At 38.4% G+C, this 25,862-nt stretch overlaps 1 protein-coding gene and 2 long non-coding RNA genes across 4 annotated transcripts in view; 1 reads left to right on the plus strand and 2 right to left on the minus strand.

Annotated features, from left to right (window-relative positions):
* Window positions 1–25,862, plus strand: part of FAF1 (Fas associated factor 1) — a 166,513-nt gene that overhangs the window by 137,164 nt on the left and 3,487 nt on the right. The window contains exons 16-18 of the mRNA XM_083619586.1: window positions 7,595–7,675; window positions 8,094–8,171; window positions 11,527–11,742. Of these exons, the coding sequence (XP_083475712.1) occupies window positions 7,595–7,675; window positions 8,094–8,171; window positions 11,527–11,742 (375 nt within the window). The remainder of the gene's footprint in view (window positions 1–7,594; window positions 7,676–8,093; window positions 8,172–11,526; window positions 11,743–25,862) is intronic.
* LOC310765080 overlaps window positions 597–25,862 on the minus strand; it is a 62,527-nt gene continuing 37,261 nt past the window's right edge. Inside the window, exons 3-7 of one of the 2 annotated variants that reach the window (XR_014549423.1) lie at window positions 20,965–21,060; window positions 16,510–16,541; window positions 8,417–8,480; window positions 8,045–8,087; window positions 597–4,431 (exon numbers count right to left, since the gene is read on the minus strand). This is a non-coding gene — a long non-coding RNA (uncharacterized lncRNA). The remainder of the gene's footprint in view (window positions 4,432–8,044; window positions 8,088–8,416; window positions 8,481–16,509; window positions 16,542–20,964; window positions 21,061–25,862) is intronic. The other variant, XR_014549424.1, reaches the window with a different exon arrangement.
* LOC310765081 lies at window positions 14,870–16,501 on the minus strand. The gene is made up of 2 exons (XR_014549425.1): window positions 16,141–16,501; window positions 14,870–16,102 (listed from the first exon to the last, which is right to left on the minus strand). It is a non-coding gene; the product is annotated as an uncharacterized lncRNA (long non-coding RNA).

A 25,862-nucleotide genomic window follows, 5' to 3' on the forward strand; every position in this document is an offset into this window, starting at 1 on the left:
GATAAAGGCATGGAGAACTATTCAGGTTCATGGAGAGGAAAAACTTTTTTAATGTTTTTATGTTTATTTATCTGGAAATAGGTGGACTGTCAGCTAAGCTTTCAGATTGTGTGATCAGCCATCAGCCCATCTTCCTTTCCTGTGAACTTAAATTGAGTAGCTTTATTGTTAAAGGCACAGGAACAGAGAGCAAGCATTTAACAGTGGCCTGGGATACAAAAATTAAGAAGTTGAAAGTTTATAGTGTCACTTTATGTACAAGTCACAAAAAGTGTTGTTTCACAGATTTTTGCATGCCACCCTGATGTTAAGGCATAGAATCAAGACCAGTAACAAAAAAAAAGACAAAAAAAGGGCAAACTGCACAAAAAGTACCTCAAATTAGCTTATTGAAGCAAGTCAGCCATTTGGGGACAAAGCAAATTGTGATGGGTTTTTAAGAAATATTTCCAAAAAGTAATAGCAAGCAGGGCTTTTTTTTTTTTTAAGCTGGAACTCACTGGAACTCAGTTCCAGCACCTCTCAGGTGGGAACCATTGCCATTATAAGAGAATGAGATGTGAGAACAGCATTATAAGAGAATGTAAGAACAACAGTAAAAGTTAGGCTTTATTTGGGCAGCTTTTATATCATTTATAAAACAACAACCCACACACTCTGTATATATATCCATAGATTTTCCTGTGTTAAGCTATAAAATGTACAAGTCTGTCATCTTTGGAGGATCAGGTTAATGTTTTCTATTATGTTGTTTTGTTTAGACAAGCTGGGTGTTTTTTCTTTCACACTCCCATGATTAGCTGCAGGCAGTAATAGTTTTAACTTCAGGTGTGGCTCAATAAAATGTTTGAAATAGATTCTCATCCTTTGCAAACAGAGAATATGTAGGGTGGGTTCTTTGGTTTCTAGTGCCTTATGTGAACACATAGATTGTTGAATTTCAGGGTATAATGGGCTGTGTGTTGCTCTGAGATAACTTAGCATTTAATTGGGTCAGATATTAATTGAGACTCAAACTCCTCCTTGAGGATGCAGAAAGACAAGCTAGAAAGATAGTGTAGAATTTGAGTTTCTAAAACTTAGATTTTGTTTCCTTTTCACAAGAAAGATATTTCCCAAGTTGAGAAGCAATTTAAATCTGACCATTTAGTTCAATAGGACATAGTTGTGACTATCCTTGCTGGATAATGAACAAGTACTTGATGGAACTTTACTCAGTCCTGACTTTTTTCAGCATTTTAGTGAAGATGAGGAGAAAATGCCCCACCCAAAGATTGAATGAATCTTGGGAGAGTAAAACTTCAGAACTTTCAGGTGGGAGTAGCCTTATGTTTGAAGCGGATGCTGATTATATAATTAAGATTTTATTAGAATTCTTACCGACTCTTCACCATGAGCTCCCAGGTTGGGTCACAACATTTTACAGTCACTGTATTAAAATAAGTTAAAGCAGATTTACAATCAAGAGTGCGTCCTAAGATGAAGATGGTTGCTGGTTTTTTTTTAATGGGGGAAAATATTTGACACTGCATCAAGCAGCAGCCATCCTAGGCATTCCCACAGGGTCAGAATGCTTCATGGGAATTATGCTTATCTGTGCAGGGAATTCAGTGGGAGTGGAAAGATGGTGTACAATGATAGTGATTTGAGAGGGAGGAATTTCAGCCTGGCCTCAACATGGACTGATCAAGAAAATATTTTAAAATAAAATATGAAGGTTTATGAAATTAAAAAGGGGGAAGTTAACTGCAGCTTAGCGGCAGACTGTTTCTTTCCATGGAGTAATCTTGCTGTCACTTTAATTTATTTCTAAAAAGATTTCATACTGATTCCATCAAAGCTGCCAATTAAATGTTGCTATATTGTCATACTGACACAAGATCAATTGTCCAACATCGTGAGGTGGGGGCAGGGGGGGTCCAACCCATACAGCATTTCTGAATAACAGCTAAGCAATGAGAAATTTCAATATTCATAATGTATATCCAATGGCTAAGCAGTGGAATGCAGAATAATCATGGCATAATCTGTTCTCACAGATTAAAAGCTCTGTTTTTCATTTTGCTTTATGGATTCATTACTGTTGTGTTTCAAAGACAGCTTGATTTGGGTCACATTTGAGGCTTATGCACTAGATAGATCTATATATTCCAAAGGCGTATCTTAATAGGTATGTTGATACAGAACTGTGATCCTCAGGCCTTTTAAATAAGGGGACCTATTGATGTCATTTTCTCTTTATGGGTATCATTCTACTTCTCCCATCCATAAGCCTCTCCTCTCAACCTCTTGCTCCTTGTCCTTAAAATTCATTGCAAAAAGAGTCACAGAATGAGTGAAAGTGTTTGAAAGGTCAGAAATCAGTGCTCAGGTGTCTGTGAGATGCACATTATCTGGTGCAGAATCATTGTCCCCTCATTCCAGATATTGGGGGTTAGCTGTAAAGAATACATGGTTATTGCTAGCTAAACTATGAGGCTGAGCAAAACATAAGGTTTGGAAAAAGATGCATGGTATATGTTACAATTTTTGCATGCATGCAGGTCTAGCAGATGCCCTACGACTACGTTATTAGCAATATATTAATTAATTAGTCAATATATTAATTAATTAATTAACATACTGACTGAGACCTCAATTTGAAACATATTTACCCCGGAGTAAGTCCCACAGAAAACAATGAGACTTACTTTAGACTAGACTTGAATAGAGTTGCACTACAATCTTGTACCAGGCTTCTGTCGCTGGAAGTAACCCTGGGGAGAGTATGCTTACAGGATGCTCCCACCACCCCAAGGTGGGAAGGTAACTTCCACTGTTTCCTCTTTCCCAACTAGTCAGTTAGGTCTGCTGAAAATCTGTTGCAGAAGGTTGGGAGGCTCACAGGAGCAATTTGAGAGAAGCTGCAGAGGAAAGGAAAACTTCATCCTACCTTCTGCTGGTACTCAATTAGATCATGGTCCTGTCCATGGACTGAAGGAGCTGTATGATTCATGAATGTCTAGTTAGGATGCAAACCAACCCAACAATTATTTGCCACTTTTCCACACAAGTGTTCTCAAAGCAGTTTACTTAAAAAGCTAAAGCTTACAAGGAGCACTAGAAAGCAATTTAAGAGCTTTTTGCATACCACCACCTCCTGCTGAAAAATGGTTCACGTTTTTACTTGTAATAATGTCCGGGATATGGACTGCTGTCTTGAGTAAAGCCCAGTAGAACTAACACATTGCTTGAGTTATATTATAGTATCTTGGAGCTTTACTCATAGATTTTATTACAATTGTTTGTTAGGTTTGTCATTCTTCACCCCACACACTGATTGTGTAAGCTGCTGTGTGTCACTGTTATATAGTAGGAAGGGTGAGGTAAATTGGCTTCCTTCTATCATCTAGTTACTGTTCTAGACAAATTTTGTATCTCCCATCTAGCCAGGCACTGAGGTACAATTATGTTCACCTGTACTTAATGAATAATAATTATCTAAGTTATAGAGGAAGGCAACTCTTATGAGCTTGTTTGCCCATTATGCTTTTTGAATCTGGGCAAGATTCAACTTCTGGCATTCACATTTTCTCAACAACCGTAAGTGAGCAATATTGCTGGTTGGCTGTCAAGGGAGTGAAATGTCATTTGCTTTCCAGTGACCTGTAAAGCACTTAGCAAGCATGTCTTGAAAAAGCTCCATGTAATTACTTGGAGTAGAACATTTAATGAAACTTACATTTTAAAGGCAACTTTTAATTTTTATCTGCATTCTGAAATTTGACTGTAGATGTTTTTGCTTTGCTATCAGTGTCAAAGAAGAAAACATATAACTGGTATTAAAACTGAGGAGGATAGCTTATATTTACACAAACACTTAGTTTATGAATACAGGTTATTAATAAGAATAGCCTCAATTTAAAGAGTAGAATCACAGAATTGTAGAGTTGGAAGGGACCCCAAGGGTCATCAAGTCCAAACCCTGCAGTGTGGGAATCTCAACTAAAGCATTCATAACAGATGACCATCCAACCTATGCTTAAAAACCTGCAAGGAAGGAGAGTCCACCACCAAGAACTGCCACTCTAGGCAGTTTTTTCGACTGTCAAACAGCTCCTCCCCTCAGAAAGTTCTTGATGTTTAGCTGGAATCTCCTTTCTTGTAACTTGAATCTGCTGGATCGAGTCATACTCTCTGGGGCAAGAGAAAACAAGCTTGCTGCATCTTCCATGTGACAGCCCTTGATATATTTGAAGATGGCTATCTCAGTCTCCTCTTTTCCAGGCTAAACATACCAAGCTCCTTCAGCCGTTCCTCCTAAGGCTTGATTTCCAGACCCTTGATCATCTTTGAGTAGGACCATCACTCAATGACATTTCTTGTATGTGTAGAGTCCCAAGTTTAGTCCTTGACATTTCTGGTTAAAATGACTGTGGAACTGCTTCCTGTCTGAATAGACAGTAATGAGTTAGAATGGTCTTGTACAAGGCAGTTTGCCACATTATATCTTAAGTTTTAAATGCTTTTCCAAAATGAGAAAATGTTTTTTATTGATGCTCTACTTTCATAGGTACTTTAGCCAAGTTTACAAAATTAAAATAAAGCACTGAACCAACAAGGGCAAGCAATAAAACAATAGGAAGTAAGGTCCAATTATTTTTTTAAAAAATGCTTATCTTTCTAAAGGCTAGCAGGGAAGAGGTTGTATGAACTTCCTTTGGAAGTGAGTTCCAAAGCACCATGGTGTAGTAGAAAAGGCCCTGCTCCTGAAGGAGTAGATGAAATCCAAAACGTGGCATAATCAGCTGGCTTTTAAATGGCAGTAAGAACTTTTTCTCTGTTACAAAGGTTGGTTTGTGCTCATGTTGGTAAGCACTCACTCAGTGCTGTTGCACATCTCTGATCAAGTAGGTAGCAAGAGTAAAGAAATTTGCTCATACACCTTGTTGTGAAGAGAGGCTGCTGCTGTGCAGTGTTCATATGATGCTTCATCTAAGCTGTCAAAAGCTGGGTTTTAAGTCCCATAAATAAATAAAACGAAGATCTAACTCTGCAGGCTGTAAGAGGAACTCTCACAGATGAGGAAGAAGGGGAGGAGGGCAGATGCATAGTTTTCTCAGTAAAGGTGGGTCTACTCTGGCATTGCAAAGGTACAACATAATTGCAGGGGGAAGCACTGCAAGAGAGACATGTCCTTTGCTGATGCTCCAAGGGGCCAAGAAACCTTGGGAGCAGGACTGTTGCTGGCGATATGCAAATATTTATTTTTGCAAATATGAAAGGGTATCATAATATTCTCTGTAATCTCACACTGATGAAGTCCTGTACTGCGGATTGCTTACTTTGCAATGCAACATTAATCTTAATTAAAACATAGTATTTTAAAAAAAAAACCTATGCAAATATTTTAGATAGTTAAATCTCTTACTTAGATAAACAATTTTCCATTGTCTAACCATGAACTTGATTTAGAAGGTACATCTGCTTAGGAAACTGTTCTCTTTGAAATGGAAGTTTAGCTGTGCCATTTCACACCTTTGTCCCAGAGAGGCAGTCATGCATAATGTATTGTTACATTCCTGACATCCCTTGCATATCCCGTTTAAATAATGCCAAGAAGAAGAACAACTAAACCTAAGGGAAATGCTTGAAACTGTCTGTCTGGAAAAATACAGTGTCATACTGGTTTGCCAGCTGAGAACAGGAATAGCCTTGCCACAAGGAACCATGCTCTGGTAACCTTCGACTTGGTTTACTCTAATGCAGTGGTGGCTAACCTGTGGCCTTCCAGGTGTTCTTGGGACCCCAGCTCCCTTCAGCCTCAGTCCGTATAGACAACGGTGAGGGATGATGCTTAGCCACTTCAGCTTGTGCATGGTGCTATCCTTGAAAGCTACTCAGAAGCTTCAACTGGTACAGAACGAAGCTGCTAGGTGGTGCAGCCAGATGGAATTACATTACATTGATTATGTTGACTGCCTTTTCACCTGAAGCCCACTTTTTGGTGCTAGTGCTTACTGTTAAAGCCATATATGCCTTGGGACCCACATACTCTGTGCCTTAAGATCCTTGGAGGAGAGCTTTCTCTGTGGTGGTCTCCCACCTTTGAAATACTTCCCCAAAGGACACTAACTTGTGCTGACTTAATAATAGTCTGTGTGCCGTGTCAAAATATAACTGTTTGCCAAGGAATTTGGAATCTAGTCTTGAAAAGCATTTAGTCTGCTCTGAATGAGTTTCATTGTCTCTAATTCTTTTATGAAAATGGTTGCCTTATTTTATGTATGATACTGTATTGATACAACGTTTAATTTTATTTATGCCTATTGTCTACAGCCCTTTTATCTATAAGAATGAAGGGCAGCCTAAATCTTCAAATTATTCAGCTGGAGTTCAAATACAATTTATTTAAAGCTGTGAAATCATCGTCATCAGCAGTATAATTATATTGTTATGGAAGTGAAACATTGCTGGCATTATTTATGTCGCAAATACATATTTGCCAACCGTAGCCAAATAATTTTTGATAACCCACTGATTTTAAGTGGTGATTTAGAGTCTTATCAAGGCAGGAGTAGTCCTTAGTGTGTGATAATTTAGTACCTTTATTCCTGCCTAAATAAACGCTGTTTAAACGCTGGGGTGTTTGACAAATACAAAGCAGCAACAAAGACTGGTCATCAGTTGTTAAGCTATTTGGATCATGTGTCATACTCATGTCTCATGCTCAAAGACAAGGCCATTCACTCCCTAGCTCCTTTCACTCAAGTGGTGCAGTGCAAACTTGGCAGAGAGCAGATGTACACCAGGTGATTGAAGCAAGAGAGTTGGTACTAGGGAAGGCAACAACAAAAGCACTTTGATTGGGAAGAAAGTTCCTTTCCTAATCCCAAATATGTGAATCAGTGAGATTTTTACCATGAGCAAATCTGATGGAATCGAGCAGCATGATAACACTTGCTTAGATCAGCTAGAGCCTATTTTCTGGCCTCAGAAACTGAACTTGCCTCTCATTCCTTTATTTGTCATTTTTGTCCATATTTGGAATTTAGAGTAGCCACATCATGGAAATAACTCAATCGGTTTTGTTACCCCAGAGTTCTGTTTCTGTTTCTACTACTAATGTATTCAATTGCTTTAGAGTTGATTTAAATTGGTAAGCGACTGTTGCAATTTGAATAGTTTTTCAGATCCCTACAAAATGAGCCCAAGTTGAATATACAGATTTTCTAATAGGCTACTGTCCAATGCATACTTACTTTGGGAGTAAGATCCATTGAATTTAGTAGAACACACTTCTGCATAAACATGCATAGGATCAGACTCCATATAATGTGACTAACCTGAATGGCATAGTGACCTAGCTTAAAAATAATAATGACTTAGATTATGATTTCTTGGTTTATTAGGCTTTTTATTTGTTTTGTTTTGTTTTGTTTTTATTGTTAAACTAGATGCTTTCTTCTAGTTCTTCATTCTGGGGTGTGGGGAGGAGAACTAAGTAGGCCACCTTGAGTTCCACGGAGAAAAGATGGGATATGAATGGATGAATGAATATAATAAATAATTTTGGGATCCTAATCTGATTCTTGGCCTTCTTTTCCCACGCCAGGATGAACGTGAGGCCCGAGAGAATGTGAAAAGAGAACAAGATGAAGCTTACAGAATCTCTCTTGAAGCCGACAGAGCAAAGGTGTGTACAGTTCTATACTAGAGAATGTGATTTAGTGATGAATTAAGGTATTTTTATGAACTCTTTTGAGACCAGGAAATACATTATGATATTAAGCTTACTCTCTAGTTGAGAAAGTGTGGCGGCCATGGGTGGTGTTATTTCTAAATTTGTATCTACACACTCATCAATATATGCAGATTTTATGCAAATTAGAGTCTTCTTTTGCCCTTCCTTCTTGTGATGCTTTCTCCTTTTTCTAGTAATCCAAAAACAGCCTCCCTCTGAGAGAAACCATGAAAACTATGGAACATTCACAGTTTGGACAACCAATATTTTGCATGGCATAATTTGTAGGAAAATGAGGGCCATTGGAATATGAGAGTGTACCTTAATGATAAATGATATCTGAAGTGACTTGTTTATTTCATCTCTGCAGAGAGAAGCACAAGAGAGAGAAATTGCAGAGCAGTTTCGTTTGGAGCAGATTAAGAAAGAACAGGAAGAAGAACGTGAAGTGAGACATTTTACCTTGAACATATAGTTAGTGGCACCCCTATGTTAATTTGCACACATAATCACAATGGCAGTGTCAAAATAAAAATATAAATCCATCAGTGTATATTCTATTTTAAAAACTCTGCTTGCACAAAATGGCTTCTGTCCCTCTCTAAAATAAATACTGCCCATATAGGTGCACTGTTATTGTGCTACATAACCTTTCTTTCGGATACAATGGCCTTTTATAAACTGTTTTCTTACTCAGAGCTGCAGAACCAGTCCTCATTTCAACCTGCAACTGGCCGCCTCGATTTAATGCAGATTGCTATAATGAAAAGAAAATAAGATATATTTGTATAGCAATACAAAAGCATTGTTAGCCATGCTGTTTACTAACACTCCCCATGTTCAAGTGCATGGATTACCTACAATCTCTTGTTGTGCAATAGTGTTTGCTTACCTGGCAGACGTTTGGCTTAGCCTGTCTATTTAAAAATCATCCACCCTATTCACATACTGAATATATATTTTTAATCAATAAAATGCAGATTCATGAGTTGTTAACTTTACTCTAAGCATCATTGTCCTTTAAGTTAGTCCGGTGGTGTAGAATATCCATTGTAAATAGCTATTTTTATGCTTTAGTACTGGAGACTGGTTACTTTGAGGGGGGGTGGAGTATTGTTTGCACAATGAAAACGACTCTAATGAGCTACTGTTGTTTGTTTTCCTCTGATATAATGGCTTGGGTTTAGTAAATAATGTTGCATCTGTTGTACAGCAATGGAAAATGTCAACACACAAGGATAAAAAGCAGGTGCTTGAGTAGAAAACATGGACAAAGATAATAAAAAATACCCTTTTTTAAAAAAAAGACCACTAGACCAAAATACATTTTAAGGGTTGGTTCCACAGAAACACAAGCAAAATTCAGTTCTTGAAGAAGGGTGTTTTGGGCCCTTCCTCCCCACTAAAGGTGGGGGTGCTTCCTACGCACCCCAAATAATGCTCCTGATAGTTCAGTGACCCTATGAAATGAATGGAAGAGGGTACAAGGGGGGCTGCAGTAGGATGCTGGAATTGGGCAGAATTTGAGAGGGCTGCCTTGCACAAGCATAAGTGCTTGGATTCATGCTTTGTCCTGTTGATCTTTGATTCTCGTTGTGATTGATATCTCAGTCGCTCATATATCTTTTCAACTTTCTGTCCACCCCAGTCCTAAACCCATTGGGCAGAATCTAAAGAAGCTTGAGCATTCCGAAGGCTGACTAAAATCATTGGAATTTCATTACTCAGTTCATACATTTAAAAGAACTAGCAGGCAGCAATAGTATTTTAAATCAAATTTATTTATAAAAGGTTTGTTTAATGTAGTGCATATATTCAAAGTAGCTTCATTTCAATGGAATTATATAAATAGCAAGTCCCACTGAACTCACTGAGGCTAACTTTTGAATAAGCATGTATATGATTGCACTGTTAGTGTATACCTGAAAAGCAGCTTCACATAAGTTAACTTAACGGTGTTATCTTGTACATGTCTGCTCAGAAATTAGCCCCACTGAATTCAATGGGACTTGCTCCCAGAGTAAGTGTGTATATAGGATTACTCAAATCATTGTTCAGATAATTTTATTGCAGGTTTCTTTGTAAAGAGTTCAGGTGTTTTTTGCATTATCTGGTCTTGTGTATTTATTGTGTTATCTGGTCAAGCATTTTGCCTGTGAGACGGTTACAGGATTTTAATTAATTAATTAATTAGTCTAAATATTTTATGCTTTAAAAAGCAATTTGGCACTTGACAATTATTCCCTCAATCAAAATTCCCTAAGCCCTTTCTGCCCAACAATTAAATTACCTATCACCACTATGCAGTAAACTATAGGTTTAATAATGTGTTATAAGAGGAGGATTTATTTTAATTAGTTGTTTTCTGAGCTGTTATTAAGAAATGAATAAAGATGGATGTGATATTGAAATATACATCATAGAACTGCAGTGTGGAAAGGGAGTTCTTCTGACACAAGATGTCAACCTGAATACTTGGAGAAGAATTTGCTTTCCAAAAATGGGGCTTTTGCATGCTTAAAATTAGAAATAAGAGAAAAGCATTTTCCTCCTGCTACTTCACTCTAGCTAAGTTTATGGAGGACAGGCCAAAGGAAACAGGACCTCCAGCACTGTCCTACCTTAATAAGGACAGGACAGCACTTGACTCTTGGCAGAGTAAGAGCCAGGTACCAAGAGCTAGGAGTAAAGAGCCAGGTGCAGTGGCCCAAAGTTACAGCCTGAACTACAAATCCTTTATCATCCTCCTAAGTCAGGAGAAGTTGATAGGCAGCTGGATGGGCTACTTCTCTTGAGTTGTAGGGTCTGTGCTGCCTTGTTCACTCAGGATGGAATCTCAGTGATAAAACTAAGGAGAGACTGTCTGCTTCCCAGAATTTGTATATGGTTCCTAGGATCAACATGGTTCAGCTCATTGTCAGAATAGAGGTGAGTCCAGTATGTCAAAGGACACAGGAGTTGTGCATCCCATTATTTTGACCACAAACATGTGCAGGAGAGATGTGATAATAATAATTTTATTATTTATACCCCACCCATCTGGTTGTGTTTCCCCAGCCACTCTGGACAGCTTACAGCATATCTAAAAACATAATAAAAACATCAAGCGTTAAAAACCTCCCAATACAGGGCTGCCTTCAGATGTCTTCTAAAAGTTGTGTAATTCTTTATGTCCTTGACAATTGAAGAGAGGGTGTTCCACAGGGAGGGCGCCACCACCGAAAAGGCCCTCTGCCTGGTTCCCTGTAACTTCGCTTCTCGCAGTGAGGGAACCAGCAGAAGACCCTCGGAAGAGGACCTCGCTGAGCGATGGGGGTGGAGACGTTCCTTCCGGTATATATAGCCTAGATATTGGGGAAATGTTGCAACATGTAGTAAGAGGTTGCCTATTTCCTAAGACAAGTTGCTTCACAGAATGTAATAGAACGTAGTCAAACATCTTGGAGAGAAGGCCTTTTTGACCATAGCAGAAAAACAACCACAAAATCAGGTGCTTGAAAGAGATTGATATCTGGGACAATTTGCAACAGGAAGAATCTACACTGGTTTATGCATTTATTTAAAATTACTATTCAAAGCTTGCCCCCCCGCCAAAGTCTTATTCCAAAATGTGTTAGGCCTGAAACAGATTCATCTTCAACCACTTGGGAGTTCCTTCCTCTCTCTTTTCCAACCATCGCAGCCATTGATGGGACATTGAGTTAAAATTAATCAGATACAATGCAGTGGCAGTCTCAGTAACTAAGTTACAGAAAGAAAAGGGAAAGTTGCTAAAAACCTGTGTGTCCTTCTTCTTTCTTCAGGCTATTAGGCTATCTCTAGAGCAGGCTTTGCCTCCAGAGCCAAAAGATGAGAGCCCGGAATCAGTGAGTAAGCTGCGTATCCGAACACCTAGTGGAGAATTCTTTGAACGACGTTTCCTTGCCAATAGCAAGCTGCAGGTCGTCTTTGATTTTGTGGCTTCCAAGGGATATCCTTGGGAAGAATTCAAGCTACTAGGGACTTTTCCCAGGAGAGACGTAAGTAAAGCAACTTCCTTTGGCATTCCTATTCTGCTTATTTATCAAGTTACAATGTATGGGTTGTTCCGCATACCTCAAGCACATACAACAGTTGTGCGTTCTAATCCGTCTGCAGCATAATGATCTGCACGTAATAGTACAGCATGGATAAATTATGTTTGTTCTAGTACTGAAAAGCCGCCACCCGTGCTCATGTGAATGCTCCCCTAGCATAGGAGTAATTAAATAGAAATGTGTATTTGAAAATGGATCTCAGACTAAAACTGACTGCCTCCACTTCTAACATTATCTTATGCTTTGATTACTCTTGAGTATTTTGTGTGTACACATAGTTAAAATGTCCGTATTCTCCTTCAAACTGAAGTCAGTTAACTCCATGTCATTTGTGACCATTTTGACTTGGCTCGAGAGCGGATAACATTTGTTGTTGTGTAAAAACATAGCTCTGTTGGTTAGTGTGTGACATCTTTAACAGAGTCCCCTATTGTGTGTTTTTTTTCACGTAGCTTGGCCCAAGCTGAATTACCTTGCTTGCATATTTGCTTTTGTAGAAGCAGCAATAAGCATTCTTCTCTAATGAGTTCATGGCCTAAATGCAATAAGCCTGCCTGAAGTCACTGGGCTGCTTCACGCATAACACTAAACCATAGCTTTCATGCTTTTCCACACCCCCTTCCTGTTCTGTGCGTCCATAGGAATATGTCTTCTCATTTCAATTGATCTCAGTCTGGTGTTGTGTGCCAGCCAGGGATCCTGGTTTAAAATAAACATTGGTCAGTTGCTAAACAAGCCAACTTCAAGCTGGCCATTGTTAAGCAAGCCCACTATTTGCAACTAGCAATGCGCAAGTTCTTGCTAGTTATGCCTACTACTCTGTAGTATTTGTGAATTTGCTATCAGAATAAAAGGCTTTGGCTGCTTTCTTATTCCTATACTGAAGTCAGTTACTGTTCTATTTTGTCCTCACCGTTTTCTCATTAAGAATATGAATTATGCTGCCATTTTTACAGTGAGATACTCTGAAAAACCGTTCGTTGCTTTTGGATTAGCATATACTTGTAGCATCTGTAATCAACCTTTGTGGGGGATTTATAATTTTGCACTAAGTAACATGCATTTTTTCCATTCGGGGGGCACAACTTTCTGGGAAACTCTGTTTCTAAATGCTTGTAAGGATGTGGGATGCTGGCAGCTATTGTGGCATTGGGCCTTTCTTTTATTCTACAATTAGAAAGCAAAAGGGTTGGTAATCAAACTTATGCAATCTGAATAATTTGCCTAGTAATGCATCAGCACCCACCATGAGACAGAAATTGTTAAATTTGTGGGGAAACCTCAAACCCATTCTGAAGTCAGAACAAACTTTTCAGAATAATAAAACAAGATAAAAATTTTCTAAATGAGCAGAAATTATTGCAAACATTAGAATTTGTAATGGTTTTGTTTGGAATCCTCTGTGTTCCCATCATTTAACCCCCATTCCAGCTAAGAGACTTTCCAAAGTTTCCCTAGCTTTTCACACTGCTGTTTATCAATGCTCTAGCAAGAGCTTTAAACTCTTCTCCTTCAAAGTCCTTCCATAGCATGTTCTTCAAGAAGGTTCTCCTATTACTACTTAAGGTGCTTCTGTGCTGTTTTTTTTAAATATGAGAATTTGTAATCCTATGGAACAGCTGTCTAATTAAGTATTGAATACTCTTTTTTCACAGTCTGGATGGTAGTGATCAGCAGTTGTAATGTAGCATCAGGTAGTTCCTTTTAATTATAAAGTTAACGGTCTCATCCTTTACACTCTGAGCTCTTCCTGCAAAATACTAGGCCATTTGACTATAATAGGCTTTTATATGGAGCTGAGTACACTCCAGGACTAATCACACAAGATGCTGTATGATTAAGGAATTGTAAATGTTAACCATTTCTTAAATGTTATGAAACACCTGCTTGCTGTAGAACAGCCTTGAGCAACTAATTTCTAATCAGTGTTGTTGTATATTTATTTGTTTGTTTGTTTGTTTGTTTATTCGCTTTATCCTGACGGTCTAGAGCAGGCGACAGGGTTTCTAATTATTATTTAAAACCTGATTATGTCACCCTTCATCATATCAGACTTCAGGCATAGCTGTCAAAGTTTCCCTTTTTAAAAAAGGGAAATTCCCTTATTCCGAATAGGATTTCCCTTAAAAAAGGGGAAAAGTTGACAGCTTTGGCTCAGGGCAGTGCACAACAGTGCGAGACCCTCCAGAACAGCATGGGAGGGAGTGCTCCTCCCCTCTTCTCTCAAGATCAAAGGCAATATATTTTAAACAAACATATAGCTACAGTTATTAACCTTACGTGCAAAGCCAGTGCTTTTTAGTACTCAAGCAAACCGCTGGGTCTATGAAGTCTGAAAAAGTGAACTTGAGCTTAACTTCTGTGGAAGTGTTTTTTTAAATTTGAGTCCATCCCCATTCAGTTTATTCAAGGGTCTTTCTAGCATAGTCTGCTCAAGCCTCTTCTTAACTTTGCACTTCTAACAGTATCACTATATTTAGACCGAAATCCCCTGACAGGATAAGAATTATAAAGTTCTTTGTACATTGAAAAGTGCTCCAGAGGGTGTTAATTCTTAATAATACTGAAGTACAAAAATAATGATACAACTCTGTTTTAATTTCTCTGCCCCGTTTATTATGTCTTGGGAATTTGCAGATCAAAATGAGAGACAATTCCTACAAAAAGAAAGATTTGTGCTCGTTGCCTTTGTTTTACAGGATTTCCCCCCTCAGAACAGCAAAGAAACGTGTAATAATGCAGATGAGTCAACTCTTGTAGATAGTATAAAATGTCTGTGAAGGAATCCCATTATCCGCTAATTAGGTTTATCCCCATCCAAGCATGTAATCTCATTTTCAGTGGAACCAAAGTGGAAAAAAAACCATTCAGAGATGGCTGCCATGTTACAGATCTTCTTCCTTCCTCGAAAAAAGCTGAAGCAAAGATTTTACATCTAAAGCGTGATGTTTCTCTAAATACCTAAAGATCTTCTTCTCTAACAGTTTTCTTACGCTTTAAGAACAGTGTTACCACCTCACACAAAAGCAATTGCCTTCAGAAAGTAGCCTTTGCTTTTTTTAATTTTAAGAATAGTATTCCACTGAGTTAGATCTCTGTGACACTGTGGAAGGAAGAATGCCATCAAATGGTATAACTTTTTATTCAAAGTTATAATCTGCAACATTCTTAAGTCCCATTTGTACTCTTAGTTTAATTCTGACTGTGTAATGTCATGATCAAATTTTTATTTAACCGATTCTGAAAGGTTAAAGGGGACTTGTTGCAAGTAGTATCTGCTCATGATCTACCCTGAAAAAATACAGAAGATAATGTCCTTAGGCAGCCGCTTTAGCTTTGCCCCAGATAGTGTGTGAATTGATTTAACTTACACCGTCAGTGCAATATGCTGCAGTTACTGGGGCATAAGCAGAGGGATCTGCAGCAACAGGGCAAATAGGATAGTAGTAGCTTAAGGTAGTAGAAGTGTTCAGTAATTTGGATGGCTTTGATGTTTTCTATGCAAAAGAGAAGCTTTGAGCAGGAAGAATTTTCACAGAATCTCTGTCACTCACTCTGTCACTCATTCACATACACATACAAACACCCAGCCATTCAGAGAATATGTTCTCAGTGATGGCATTACTGTACTGTTTAGCCAATGAGATTTGGCTATATAATGACATCACAGAATCACTCCCTTTGCCACCACTTCAAATAGAGGGGGCAAGTATGAAGAAGCCTGCCCCTGCTTTTTACTTGGTTGGATTAAACAGTCACCTGTCTTAGCATGCTGTGATAGTTTGATTGTTGACTAGTGCAACAAAATTGGCATTAGTCCAGTTGCCTCAGTAGTAGACGGGATTAGTGCAGCATTGGTCCAGTTGCCCTTACCAATAGATTTCAAATCACACTGGTTAAGAATTGTACAAATTCAGAACACCCAAAATGAGATGTAATATTGCTCTTCTTGACATCTCAAATTATGGAAACTTTGAAGTGGCTCAGAATACAGCACACTTCTTTGACAAAATGGTTTGTCAGAAGCAAAATATGAGTAAAGCCACCAGTCTAGGTATCCCAATAAATATTGAAATAGGTTCACGTCTCCAGTAAATATGAATTCATTAATTCCTTCTTGTACATTCCAGTCACTTTAACATATATCCTTGGCTGACAAAGTCAGTATCTTAACCCTACTGTAAATACAAACTTCTACAGTAAATACAAATATTAACTTATTCTAGATATAACTTGTAGCTTTTAAAATATCAGTGACATCCCAAAGCACCTAAAATGGGAAAGGCACTATGATAGGTATTACCTGCATTGGTGTAGAGGGTTGAGCCAACTCCTCCTTACTCTCTGACTCAATAAAAATATACAATAAATGCGTACAACTGCATTTTGAAATCATTAACAACTTGGAGTTGTTTGCAACTGTATAACAAGGTTAAAGAGCATTAGAATGTTGTGGAATACTTGTACAGTGGTACCTCAGGTTAAGTACTTAATTCGTTCCAGAGGTCTGTTCTTAACCTGAAACTGTTCTTAACCTGAAGCACCACTTTAGCTAATGGGGCCTCCCGCTGCCGCTGCGCTGTCAGAGCACAATTTCTGATCTTATCCTGAAGCAAAGTTCTTAACCCGAGGTACTATTTCTGGGTTAGCAGAGTCTGTAACCTGAAGCGTATGTAACCCGAGGTACCACTGTACGTTCTTTGCCATTACCATTTGTTATGGTTCAAAGTTGGTGCCAGCATCTGAAAGAGAAAAGAGAGGAGAGTTCAGTGCTTGTTTCCACAGAAGTCTTAACATTGCCTGGTCCTCATTTCAGATGGTATTTAAGAGCTCTATACGCTCATTTAAAGTATGTGTTCAAATGCTCAGACGTACTTAGAAGTACACCTAGACGCATGTTCCAACATTCACCTATATATGAGTATGCTCAAAGTGGGGATGGGGGTAGGAGCATGCATGCAAGGCTTCTTACAGTGTGCTTGCACCTGTTGTTCTCCCCTTAGTCCTCAGCCCTCTCCGTGTTGAGTAGCACCAGTGTGGTGTAATGGTTAGGGTGTTGAACTAGGACCCAGGAGATCAGCATTCCAATCCCCACTTTGCCATTTAGCTTACTGGGTGACCTAGGACCAGACACTGCCTCTCAGCCTAACCTACCCGACAGGGTGGTTGTGAGAATTTAGGAAGGGGAGAACCATGTACACCACCTTGAGTATAAAGTCTTGCACAATCTGTTTCAAAGTTCCTGGTTTTGTGAAGAGCAGAAGCACCCTGCAGACCTTCCTCACTTAGCAGAGGGAAAGTCAGGGACCGAGCCCTCCATGACAAGGTGAAAGGTGACATGGGAGGCTGCAGGGTGAATGGCAGGCCAACCAAAATTGCCTTCCCTCCTCTTCCATTTACAAAAACATCAATCATTCAGTCAAAAGATCTTCAATGAGTGGGAGAACAGCAATTCCATGTAATTACACATATATTAGGAAATCTCCGAAGCAGAAGGAAATTGTAGAAAGCCATGTTCGCCCATTAAAAAAAATAATCCAAAAGGAACAGTGCAGTATATCTTTATGAGGACCAACTAAAAGATCTTAGAGAAGTGAGCAAGCCATCGAAAACTTGATCACTTTTTGTGACCTTTCAGTTGGCTATAATAAAGATAATGTTTGACTGTTTCTTTTACCTGTGAGAAATAATATCCTTTTATTGCCAAGGTGACAACTCAAGAGAGGTGGAGTTGACCACTCAAGAGAGGTTATGACACTGGGTTTTTGTATGGCATTTGACACACAGACAAGGCTCCTTCACATCTCCCAAGAGCTCTGGCATGTCTTAACAGTCTGCACCTGCAATTTCCCTTTGTAATAAAAATTAAACCCTGTTTTTTTTCCTGCCCTGCATTTCCTCTTTAAAAGTACACCAGTGAACTCCATTTATCAGAGAGTATGTCTTTTACAGACTGTGTACTGGGGACTTAAGCTCTTTATTTACTGTATCTGGAAGCCTTAGTAAGCTAGGACGTCTACAGTATTTCACATTTATTTATCTGAGCTGTAGCTTAGGATCAGGTGGCAGTTAAGTCACTTAAGGTTATTCAAATGCATCTAAAATGTTGCTTAATAATTCAGAACCAGTTTGCTCTGTTTAGAGTATTATGCTTTTAAAAATCCCTTTAATTAGTCAATTCCAACAGCAGTTTAAATAAACAAGAAGGGGGGGGTAACTATCTCTCTTTCCTCCCTTACAAAGGAGTAGTTAAAATAAATTTAATCTGACTGAAATAATATAGTTCATCCACTCAAGAGAAGGATTTAGGCTGGTTTAGAGCCAGATTGTGTCTAGCAATGGCATGACTATAAAATACAGGTTAAAGATTAAAAACACTTCCGCCTTTGCCCTTCTTCCCTTTCCTTGGTTTTGTTTTTGGTAAGAAGCAGGTGTTGGTGTTGTTTTGCACAGTTTATGCACTAGAGAGGGGAGCTTGATGTTGCAAGCAAGAAGCTATATTGCAATGTGTATCATATTTCTGAATACAGGAATTGTGTATTTCTGAATTAGTCTACTATCCACAGTAGCCATCAGGATACCTATGGAAGGAACGACTATGCTGTTATTTGTCTCTAATATTTGATATTTGAATGCTTACGGCTGTTGACCATGCACAATTTGTTTTTGTTTATGCTTTCATGATTGTCATCGATCTAGCTTCCATAATTTTGTTGATAATTCTTTTTAAAAGATCCATCTATGTTAGTAGCCAGAATAACAACTCGCATTAGTAATTTCCATACACTTATGGAAATTTTTTTCCCTTTATTCTGTCTTGAACCTACTGCCAATGATCCCAGACATACTTTTAGTAACATGATAAAGACAAATCTCCCTCTTCTGTATTGACACTTTTCATAATATATGTCTACACAGAAATAAGTTCCAATGAGTGAGTATATGATTGCAACCTGCCACCTTTTTCAAAATTGCTTCTAGAGCTGAAAAGAAATATTGAATAGTCTAAGCTGAGTGCTAAATACTCAGTAGGCATCTTAATTTGACAGTTCGTTTCTCAGAAAATGACCAACTAAACATGTTGAACACTACATACAGCTGTCTACAAGATGAAAGTATTCTGTTCAAATGCACTACCAGTCTCTTCTCTCTTCCACCCACCCCCAATTTTCACTATGGTCCTTTCTCTCAACTGGTTTCAAACTTTACTTGATTAGTGTGTTGTCTGATCATTCTCAGACGGTGCTGGGGGAAGTTGCCTCTTTGGGTCACCTGTTAAACAATCTTGGGGTGTGTGCGTATGTGTTATTTTTTTCTCATGCTTGGCTTTTATTTTATGAATTTTTGCTAGAAGAAAGAAAGTGTAGTAGCAAAATGCCAAGAAATAGCCTTGGCAACATTAAGATATTAACATTGCTGTGTCTGCTAACTAGAAAATTTAATGATCTCCTGCTGTTTTGGTAATTGGACAAGTAAATGCATCTTAATAAGGCTCTGATCCTCAAAGTGATCCTTCAGCTCTAGCCCTGTTCATTCCGATGGGGTTTGCACTGCCAGAACTCTTTAAGAATCTGTAAATTGCCACTGCATTTTTGTATACATGTTATTGATTTAATCTGTATATCAGTCAGTCATATTGTAGCATCTGCACATCTTCTGTTCACCATTCTAAATGTTTTAGAAACACTTCCCTACATTGCTAACTAGAAATGTGCATTCAAATTAAAGGCCAATCCCTTCTTAGCATACAATCTATATTTAGTCCTCTGTGTCTCAAACTCTGTTTGGTTTGAAAACATTCATATATAGCTTTTTTCATAGTTCAGCACAGGTACTTTCACTTATGGCTTCAGATATTCTCATGCTCAGAAAATTGAGGGAATAAAATATTTTCTTAGCATCTTACAATGCATATATGTTAACTGTTAAACTGAAATAATTCACAAGCCTATAAAGTGAGTGCATAGTGCAGTGACCTTTAGCAACCCACAGAGGAAAATGTTACACTAGATTCCATTTTAGAAGCACTCAAAATTCACAGTTGTCGTCATCATTATCAACATTCCTCAGCAAAATCATTGTGCCAGCTGTTGTCCTTGACAACTGTAAAAATGAAGCGCCAGTGTAAAGTTTCCAACACATAAACATATTCTTTTGGTTAAATTAATATCCCAAGCTTCCTCCCAAAGGAGCTCAGGGTGATAAAACAATAAAGATGAACAATAAAATAGATGGATAATAAAAGTTGAAACACTGTATAATTGTACTAAATATTTCCTCCAAATACTATGAAAAATCCCATTTTTCAAGAAACTGGAAAAAACCTCTTCAATCTCATATGAGGCTACTTTGGTTCTTCCCATTTTGTCTTGTCACTAATGCTTACAATGTTGTTCTGTTTGTCGCAAATGGGTAAATATCTTTTAACAGAAACCAAACAATCTCTTTATCTGAATAGGTTGTTAAACTAGACAAAATGTTTAAAGGAATTTTCCCTTGGACCATCACATAAAGGACATTTCACTACATTCTCCACCTGTTTCAAATTCCAGATGCAAATCCATTGGGAGATAGGTATCTACTATCCAGAAGGCATAATCTATAGGCGTTCTAGAAGAGCCCAAAATAGAGGGGAAACCTTCTGCTCTTCTAGATTTCTACATGTGCCAAAATGGCCTTTAAGTAGTTTGCAACTATAAAATCCATCCATAATTAAAATACACAATAGAAATTCCATCAGAGCATTAAAACATCCTAAATTAAAAATTATAAACCTTTTAAGAAATTTCTTCAACCCTCGGTGAGTAAAAGACAGTAGTACCAAGCTATTTGCATACATTGATTCAAATGTTTCTCCCATGTGTTGCAGGGGAGCATGCATCCTAGGTTTCCAGTCTATGGACTATGTCATGTGTTTAGATGTCATTTATGTAGGATAGGTGTGAATAGGCAGCCTGGCTTTACTCCTCTATTGACCATCATGTGTTTGGTGAGATTGCTCTGCACCATACCTCACTCCTTATATTAGGGTTGCCATATTCCCAAAGGTGAAAATCCAAACAAAGTTGCTGAGCTTTTGGGGGAACATCCCCCCAAATATCATTTGGGGGCTTTCCTTTTATTTTCCCTGATTATTATTAATTAAAAAAAAATAGCTCTACTTGCCATACTTCCGGGTTTTCCTGGACATTTTGCCAATTCAGCAAAAATCCGCCTGGATGCCATTTAGCATAGTGATTTCAGGACGTGTCCAATTAGACCCTGTAAAATAAGGAATAGAACAAATGTCCTATAATTTTCCCTGAAACTTGTTTATTCCTCATAAATCCTTTTCTATGACCCATGCTTGTAATTTTTGGCCGAAAAAAACATTTGCACAACTTAGCTCACACATCTGCAAGACTGACAGGTCTTAGCAGACTGATTTTCAATAGATTTTTGTCCCACACCCTTCTTCCCCAAAGAAGCCCAAGGTGACAAATAACAAACCATCAAAAACAATTTTTAAAGAACATTCATGCTGAAAATATGTATAACTGAACTCGTGCAACTCCTTCTTTCCTAAACAGTATTTTTAAAACGTGACTTTGAATCAGTTGGAGCTGTCTCCTTCAAAAGCTCATTTCTGGTAGTACTGTTGTAAACTAGACTTCCCCAACCTGGTGCCCTCCATGACTACAGCTGGCATCTCCATGACCATTGCCTATGCTGGCTAGGGCTCGTAGGACTTGTGAGTCAAAAATCTTTTGTAGTCACCAGGTTGAGGGAGAGGGTATTGTAAAGAATCTGTGTTTATTTATTTGATTTCTTGTGCCCCCTTTACTGTATAATAAAATATACAACTACTGTATAAAACAAAACAGTTGACAACCATAAAACAAAAAAGTGTAAAAACATTTTAGAACATTTCCTTATATAAAACAATACAAACCTTTGGAGACTATTTTATATAATATCAAATCGATGCAAACCATTTTTATTGTTACTACCTGCCCTTCACCCTAAGGTCCCAGGGCAGGCTACAGTAATGATTTTCCTAACCGTAAATATTTTCTGTAAAGAAAGGGCTGTCTTAATCAAATTTCCTCAAGATGTAACTGTATTGAAGTACTTTAATATCTATTTTTATTTAAGTAGAAGAAATATAGTTGATTGGTCACAGACTTATGTGATTCCTAGACTTAAAATTCACACACACATTTAATTTGAATAACCCAGTTGTTTTAAAGTGTTGTATTATGGCCAGCATTGTTTAAAAAATAAAACAAATAAATTGTTTAATTTTTATTAAAGTACACATATATTTCTTTTCATTATTCTTGGACATTTCACAGTGCCAATAAAAACCATTGGCAGATGAGTGTTGCTAAATCAGATCAAATTGCACCTCTTCAAAGTGTGTGTTTATTTGGACCCCTGTTTGAAGCTCTTAATTACAGAATCCTAGTATACGTAGAGATTATTATTTTATCAGACAGAATGAATTGACTGTTCTCGTTTGTGTCATACTGAGATAATACAGATTTTGAAAAAGATTTTGTCCTCCACCAGGTGTGCATTTAAGTGATTTTCACAGCACTTACACCTTGATAAGGGGGATTAGGAAAGAAAGTTAAAGGATTCTTTGTCCACTAGATTCACCAGAGTAATTCAAGCATGTGTAAATGGCAAAGGAAGTTTGCCTGCTTGAGAACAGAATCCTGTTCTAGGGCGTGAACGAAAGTAATGAGTATGATCCTTGTTACTCATGTTTGACTTACAATAGTTGTATATTCCTATCATTACTTTAAATGACCTGACTAGGCTGCTTGCCATTATTTCACTTTACATTTTATTCCTGGATCAGTGTGCATAAGGAGCTGTATGTAGGAAGCAGTAAATTGCTGTTGTACAGGGTGTGAGCATTTGGTGTTATGTGCAGGGTCAGCTAAGGTGAATATGTAAATAGGGGTTTGGAGAGGATGAGCTCTATTAAGAAATGTATTTGAATACAAATCCACTATACTGATAGAAGCCCTAGAAAATCAATCAGTCATTCAGTCAATCATTTATTTGTATGCTGCCTTCCCAAAGTTCAAACCATGCTCTTGGTGACTTAAAACATACAAAAAAAATTTAAACATACAAACATAACAAAAGCAGTAATAAATAAAGAAAACATCAAAAGTACACAACCAAATTGAACAATTTCCATATAAATCATAAGAACCTAAATAAAGATACAAAAATTTAATATATACCCCAACCCAAGAAAACACTGTGGATGAAGTCCATGATCCACTGAAAGTGACTGGAGACTTTCTATTGGCTTCTATTGGTACTTTTTCAGCCATTGTAGCCTAAATAGCTTTACCCAGAGGTATGGTGCTTCAAATTGGAACGGAGCTGTAACATAGGGAGCCATATTCTGCTGGTTATTATCTGCCCAACAATGGGGGTGGACCACTGAGTATATATCAGCTACTATTCTCCTAGCAATTCCAGTATGATTCAGAACTTTCTTTCTTTCTATTGATTTCCCCCTCAATGCAAATATTTACCAGCATCTTACAATACAGGTAAGGTAAAGGTAAATAACCCTTGGGCAGTAAGTCCAGTCAAAAGCGACTATTGGGTGCAGCGCTCAGCATAGAGAGCTTTCCGGGTCATGTGACCAGCATGACTAAACCGCTTCTGGCGCAACCGAACACCGTGACGGAAGCCAGAGTGCATGGAAACGTCATTTACCTTTTTGACCCAACGGTACCTATTTATCTTCTCAGAAGCTGGGACAGAGCAACGGGAGCTCACCTTGTCATGGGGATTCGAACTGCCGACCTTCCGATCGGTGAGCCCAAGAGGCTCAGTGGTTTAGACCACAGCGCCACCCATGTCCCCTTCTTAACATATATGATACAATGGAATGATAAGAACTGGGATAATTTTAGTTACTTTAAGGTAAAGGTAAAGGGACCCCTGACCATTAGGTCCAGTCGTGACCGACTCTGGGGTTGCGGCGCTCATCTCGCTTTTTTGGCCAAGGGAGCCAGCGTACAGCTTGCGGGTCATGTGGCCAGCATGACTAAGCCACTTCTGGCGAACCAGAGCAGTGCACGGAAACGCTGTTTACCTTCCCGCCGGAGCGGTACCTGTTTATCTACTTGCACTCGGACGTGCTTTCAAACTGCTAGGTGGGCAGGAGCAGGGACCGAGCAACGGGAGCTCATCCTGTCGCGGGGATTCAAACCGCCAATCTTCTGATCGGCAAGCCCTAGGCTCTGTGGTTTAACACCACAGCGCCACCCGCGTCCCTTTTAGTTACTTTAGTTGATAGTATATTGTACCCTTAAGTTATTGAATACATTTACATGTCTACTATTTGAGTAATTCTTCTTTATATATAAATACTATTTAACCATCAGCTTCAATGTTTCTCAAACTGGGGTCCCCAGCTGTTGTTGCACTATAACCCCCTTCATTCCTGGTCACTGAGCTAAATATAATGCTCACAGAACAAAGTTTCTTGGATGAAGAGGGAGATTGTGAAGGTTACAGCCAAATCCACAGTCAAGAGGAAAAGACCATTCATGACAACCCTTCAAGTGCCCTAGGAAAGCCAGGGACTAATAAGAGAAATTTAAAATTTAAGGATGATTCTCCCAAGATTGACTCTACTAAGATGAGGTCTTTGGACAAGCCGCAGGTGGTCATATCTAATTGGCTAATAATGAATCCCAGTGGCTCACTGCTAACTGAGGTTGAACTGTAGGCAGAAATACAAGCCATTTTAGGGATGTCCCTAATATTAGGAAATGGCTTTTGATGTAAATATTTGAGCCTTCAGGAGAAATGTGGTAGTATTGAACTTACGGTAATTTTCTGGATTTAGAAGTGCGGGATAAATTATGGTGTTTGATTTACTTCAACAGAGAACTGTTATTTGAACTAAAAGAATGTAAAAATAACTTTGCAGACCGTCAGATCAGAAGTACACACACACACACACACACACACACGAGGTATCAGGTATCAGAAAGTGGTGAAGAGGGCATAGGAGGGAAGAAGACCATGTTCGTGAAGACGGTTCTTGCTGTCATCCTGGATACAATTTCAGGAGGAAAGTACTGCTTGAATATGCCCAGAGATAACTTGTTTCTAATTCTCCTTTCAGTTGTTGCTGCTTTCAGGTTTTTTGCTTGCCATCTAAAGCATATCTTTTGGTCAGAGGAGTGATAATAAAGCTTCTGTTTTCCACGCTAAAGCAACATATTTACATACTACAAATAACAAAGTAAATGCTGCAGACGGGATCTGGCGTGATAATTAAGTACAATGGCGACCCATATGAACAGAAAATGCCAAGCAGCTAAAACAAAGCAACAACAGCTTTGTTTGTTGACAGATGTAGGAGCCATATTGTTAGTTAATTGGGTAATGGTGTAAACATTTGCAAACTCTGCAGTCCCTAGGTGAATTAAAAAACCAGCAGGCACACTGAAATCAAGGGTGAAAAGCAGCAAACCTCCTCTTAGCACAGGTACTCAGCTAACCTCCAAAGTTGAAAACACTTGAGAAAAGGACATCGTTGATAGTTGTTATTAAGGGTAACTTGAGTTTGTAAACCCAAGAGTTCCGATTAGGATGTGCATCCTTAATTACACTCAAGTGAATAATAGGTTTCCATCTGGTTACAGTCTGGAGGATAGTGTTCATTAACCCAGCCTCGCTTTTCAAACCAGTTTTCGCCTGATACACAGAAGACATTCTCACTCTACTTACCTTTCCTTGCTTTTGCAATAAAGGGGTTATGGGATTTGGAAAGTGAGTGGATTTAATTAGATACAGACTTGAACTGAACAGAGAAAGCAAATTGCTTTTCTCAGGTGCACGGTACCTCTTGTCCAAAGAATGGTTCAGCACTGTAGCAGTGAAATGCTAAAGGCTTTAAATATGAAACAAAAAGCTTCATTATTAGACTTCTGTAAGTGCAAAACAGAATTCAGAGTCACAGTAGTTTTATAAAACATATTTTCTAAGATAAGTTTCTTCCCATTCATTTTAAGTGGTATGTTCTTTGGAGAAAA

This window comes from Podarcis filfolensis, assembly GCF_964270895.1.
Source record: "Podarcis filfolensis genome assembly, chromosome: 6".
In the NCBI taxonomy this organism is placed as follows: Eukaryota; Metazoa; Chordata; class Lepidosauria; order Squamata; family Lacertidae; genus Podarcis; species Podarcis filfolensis.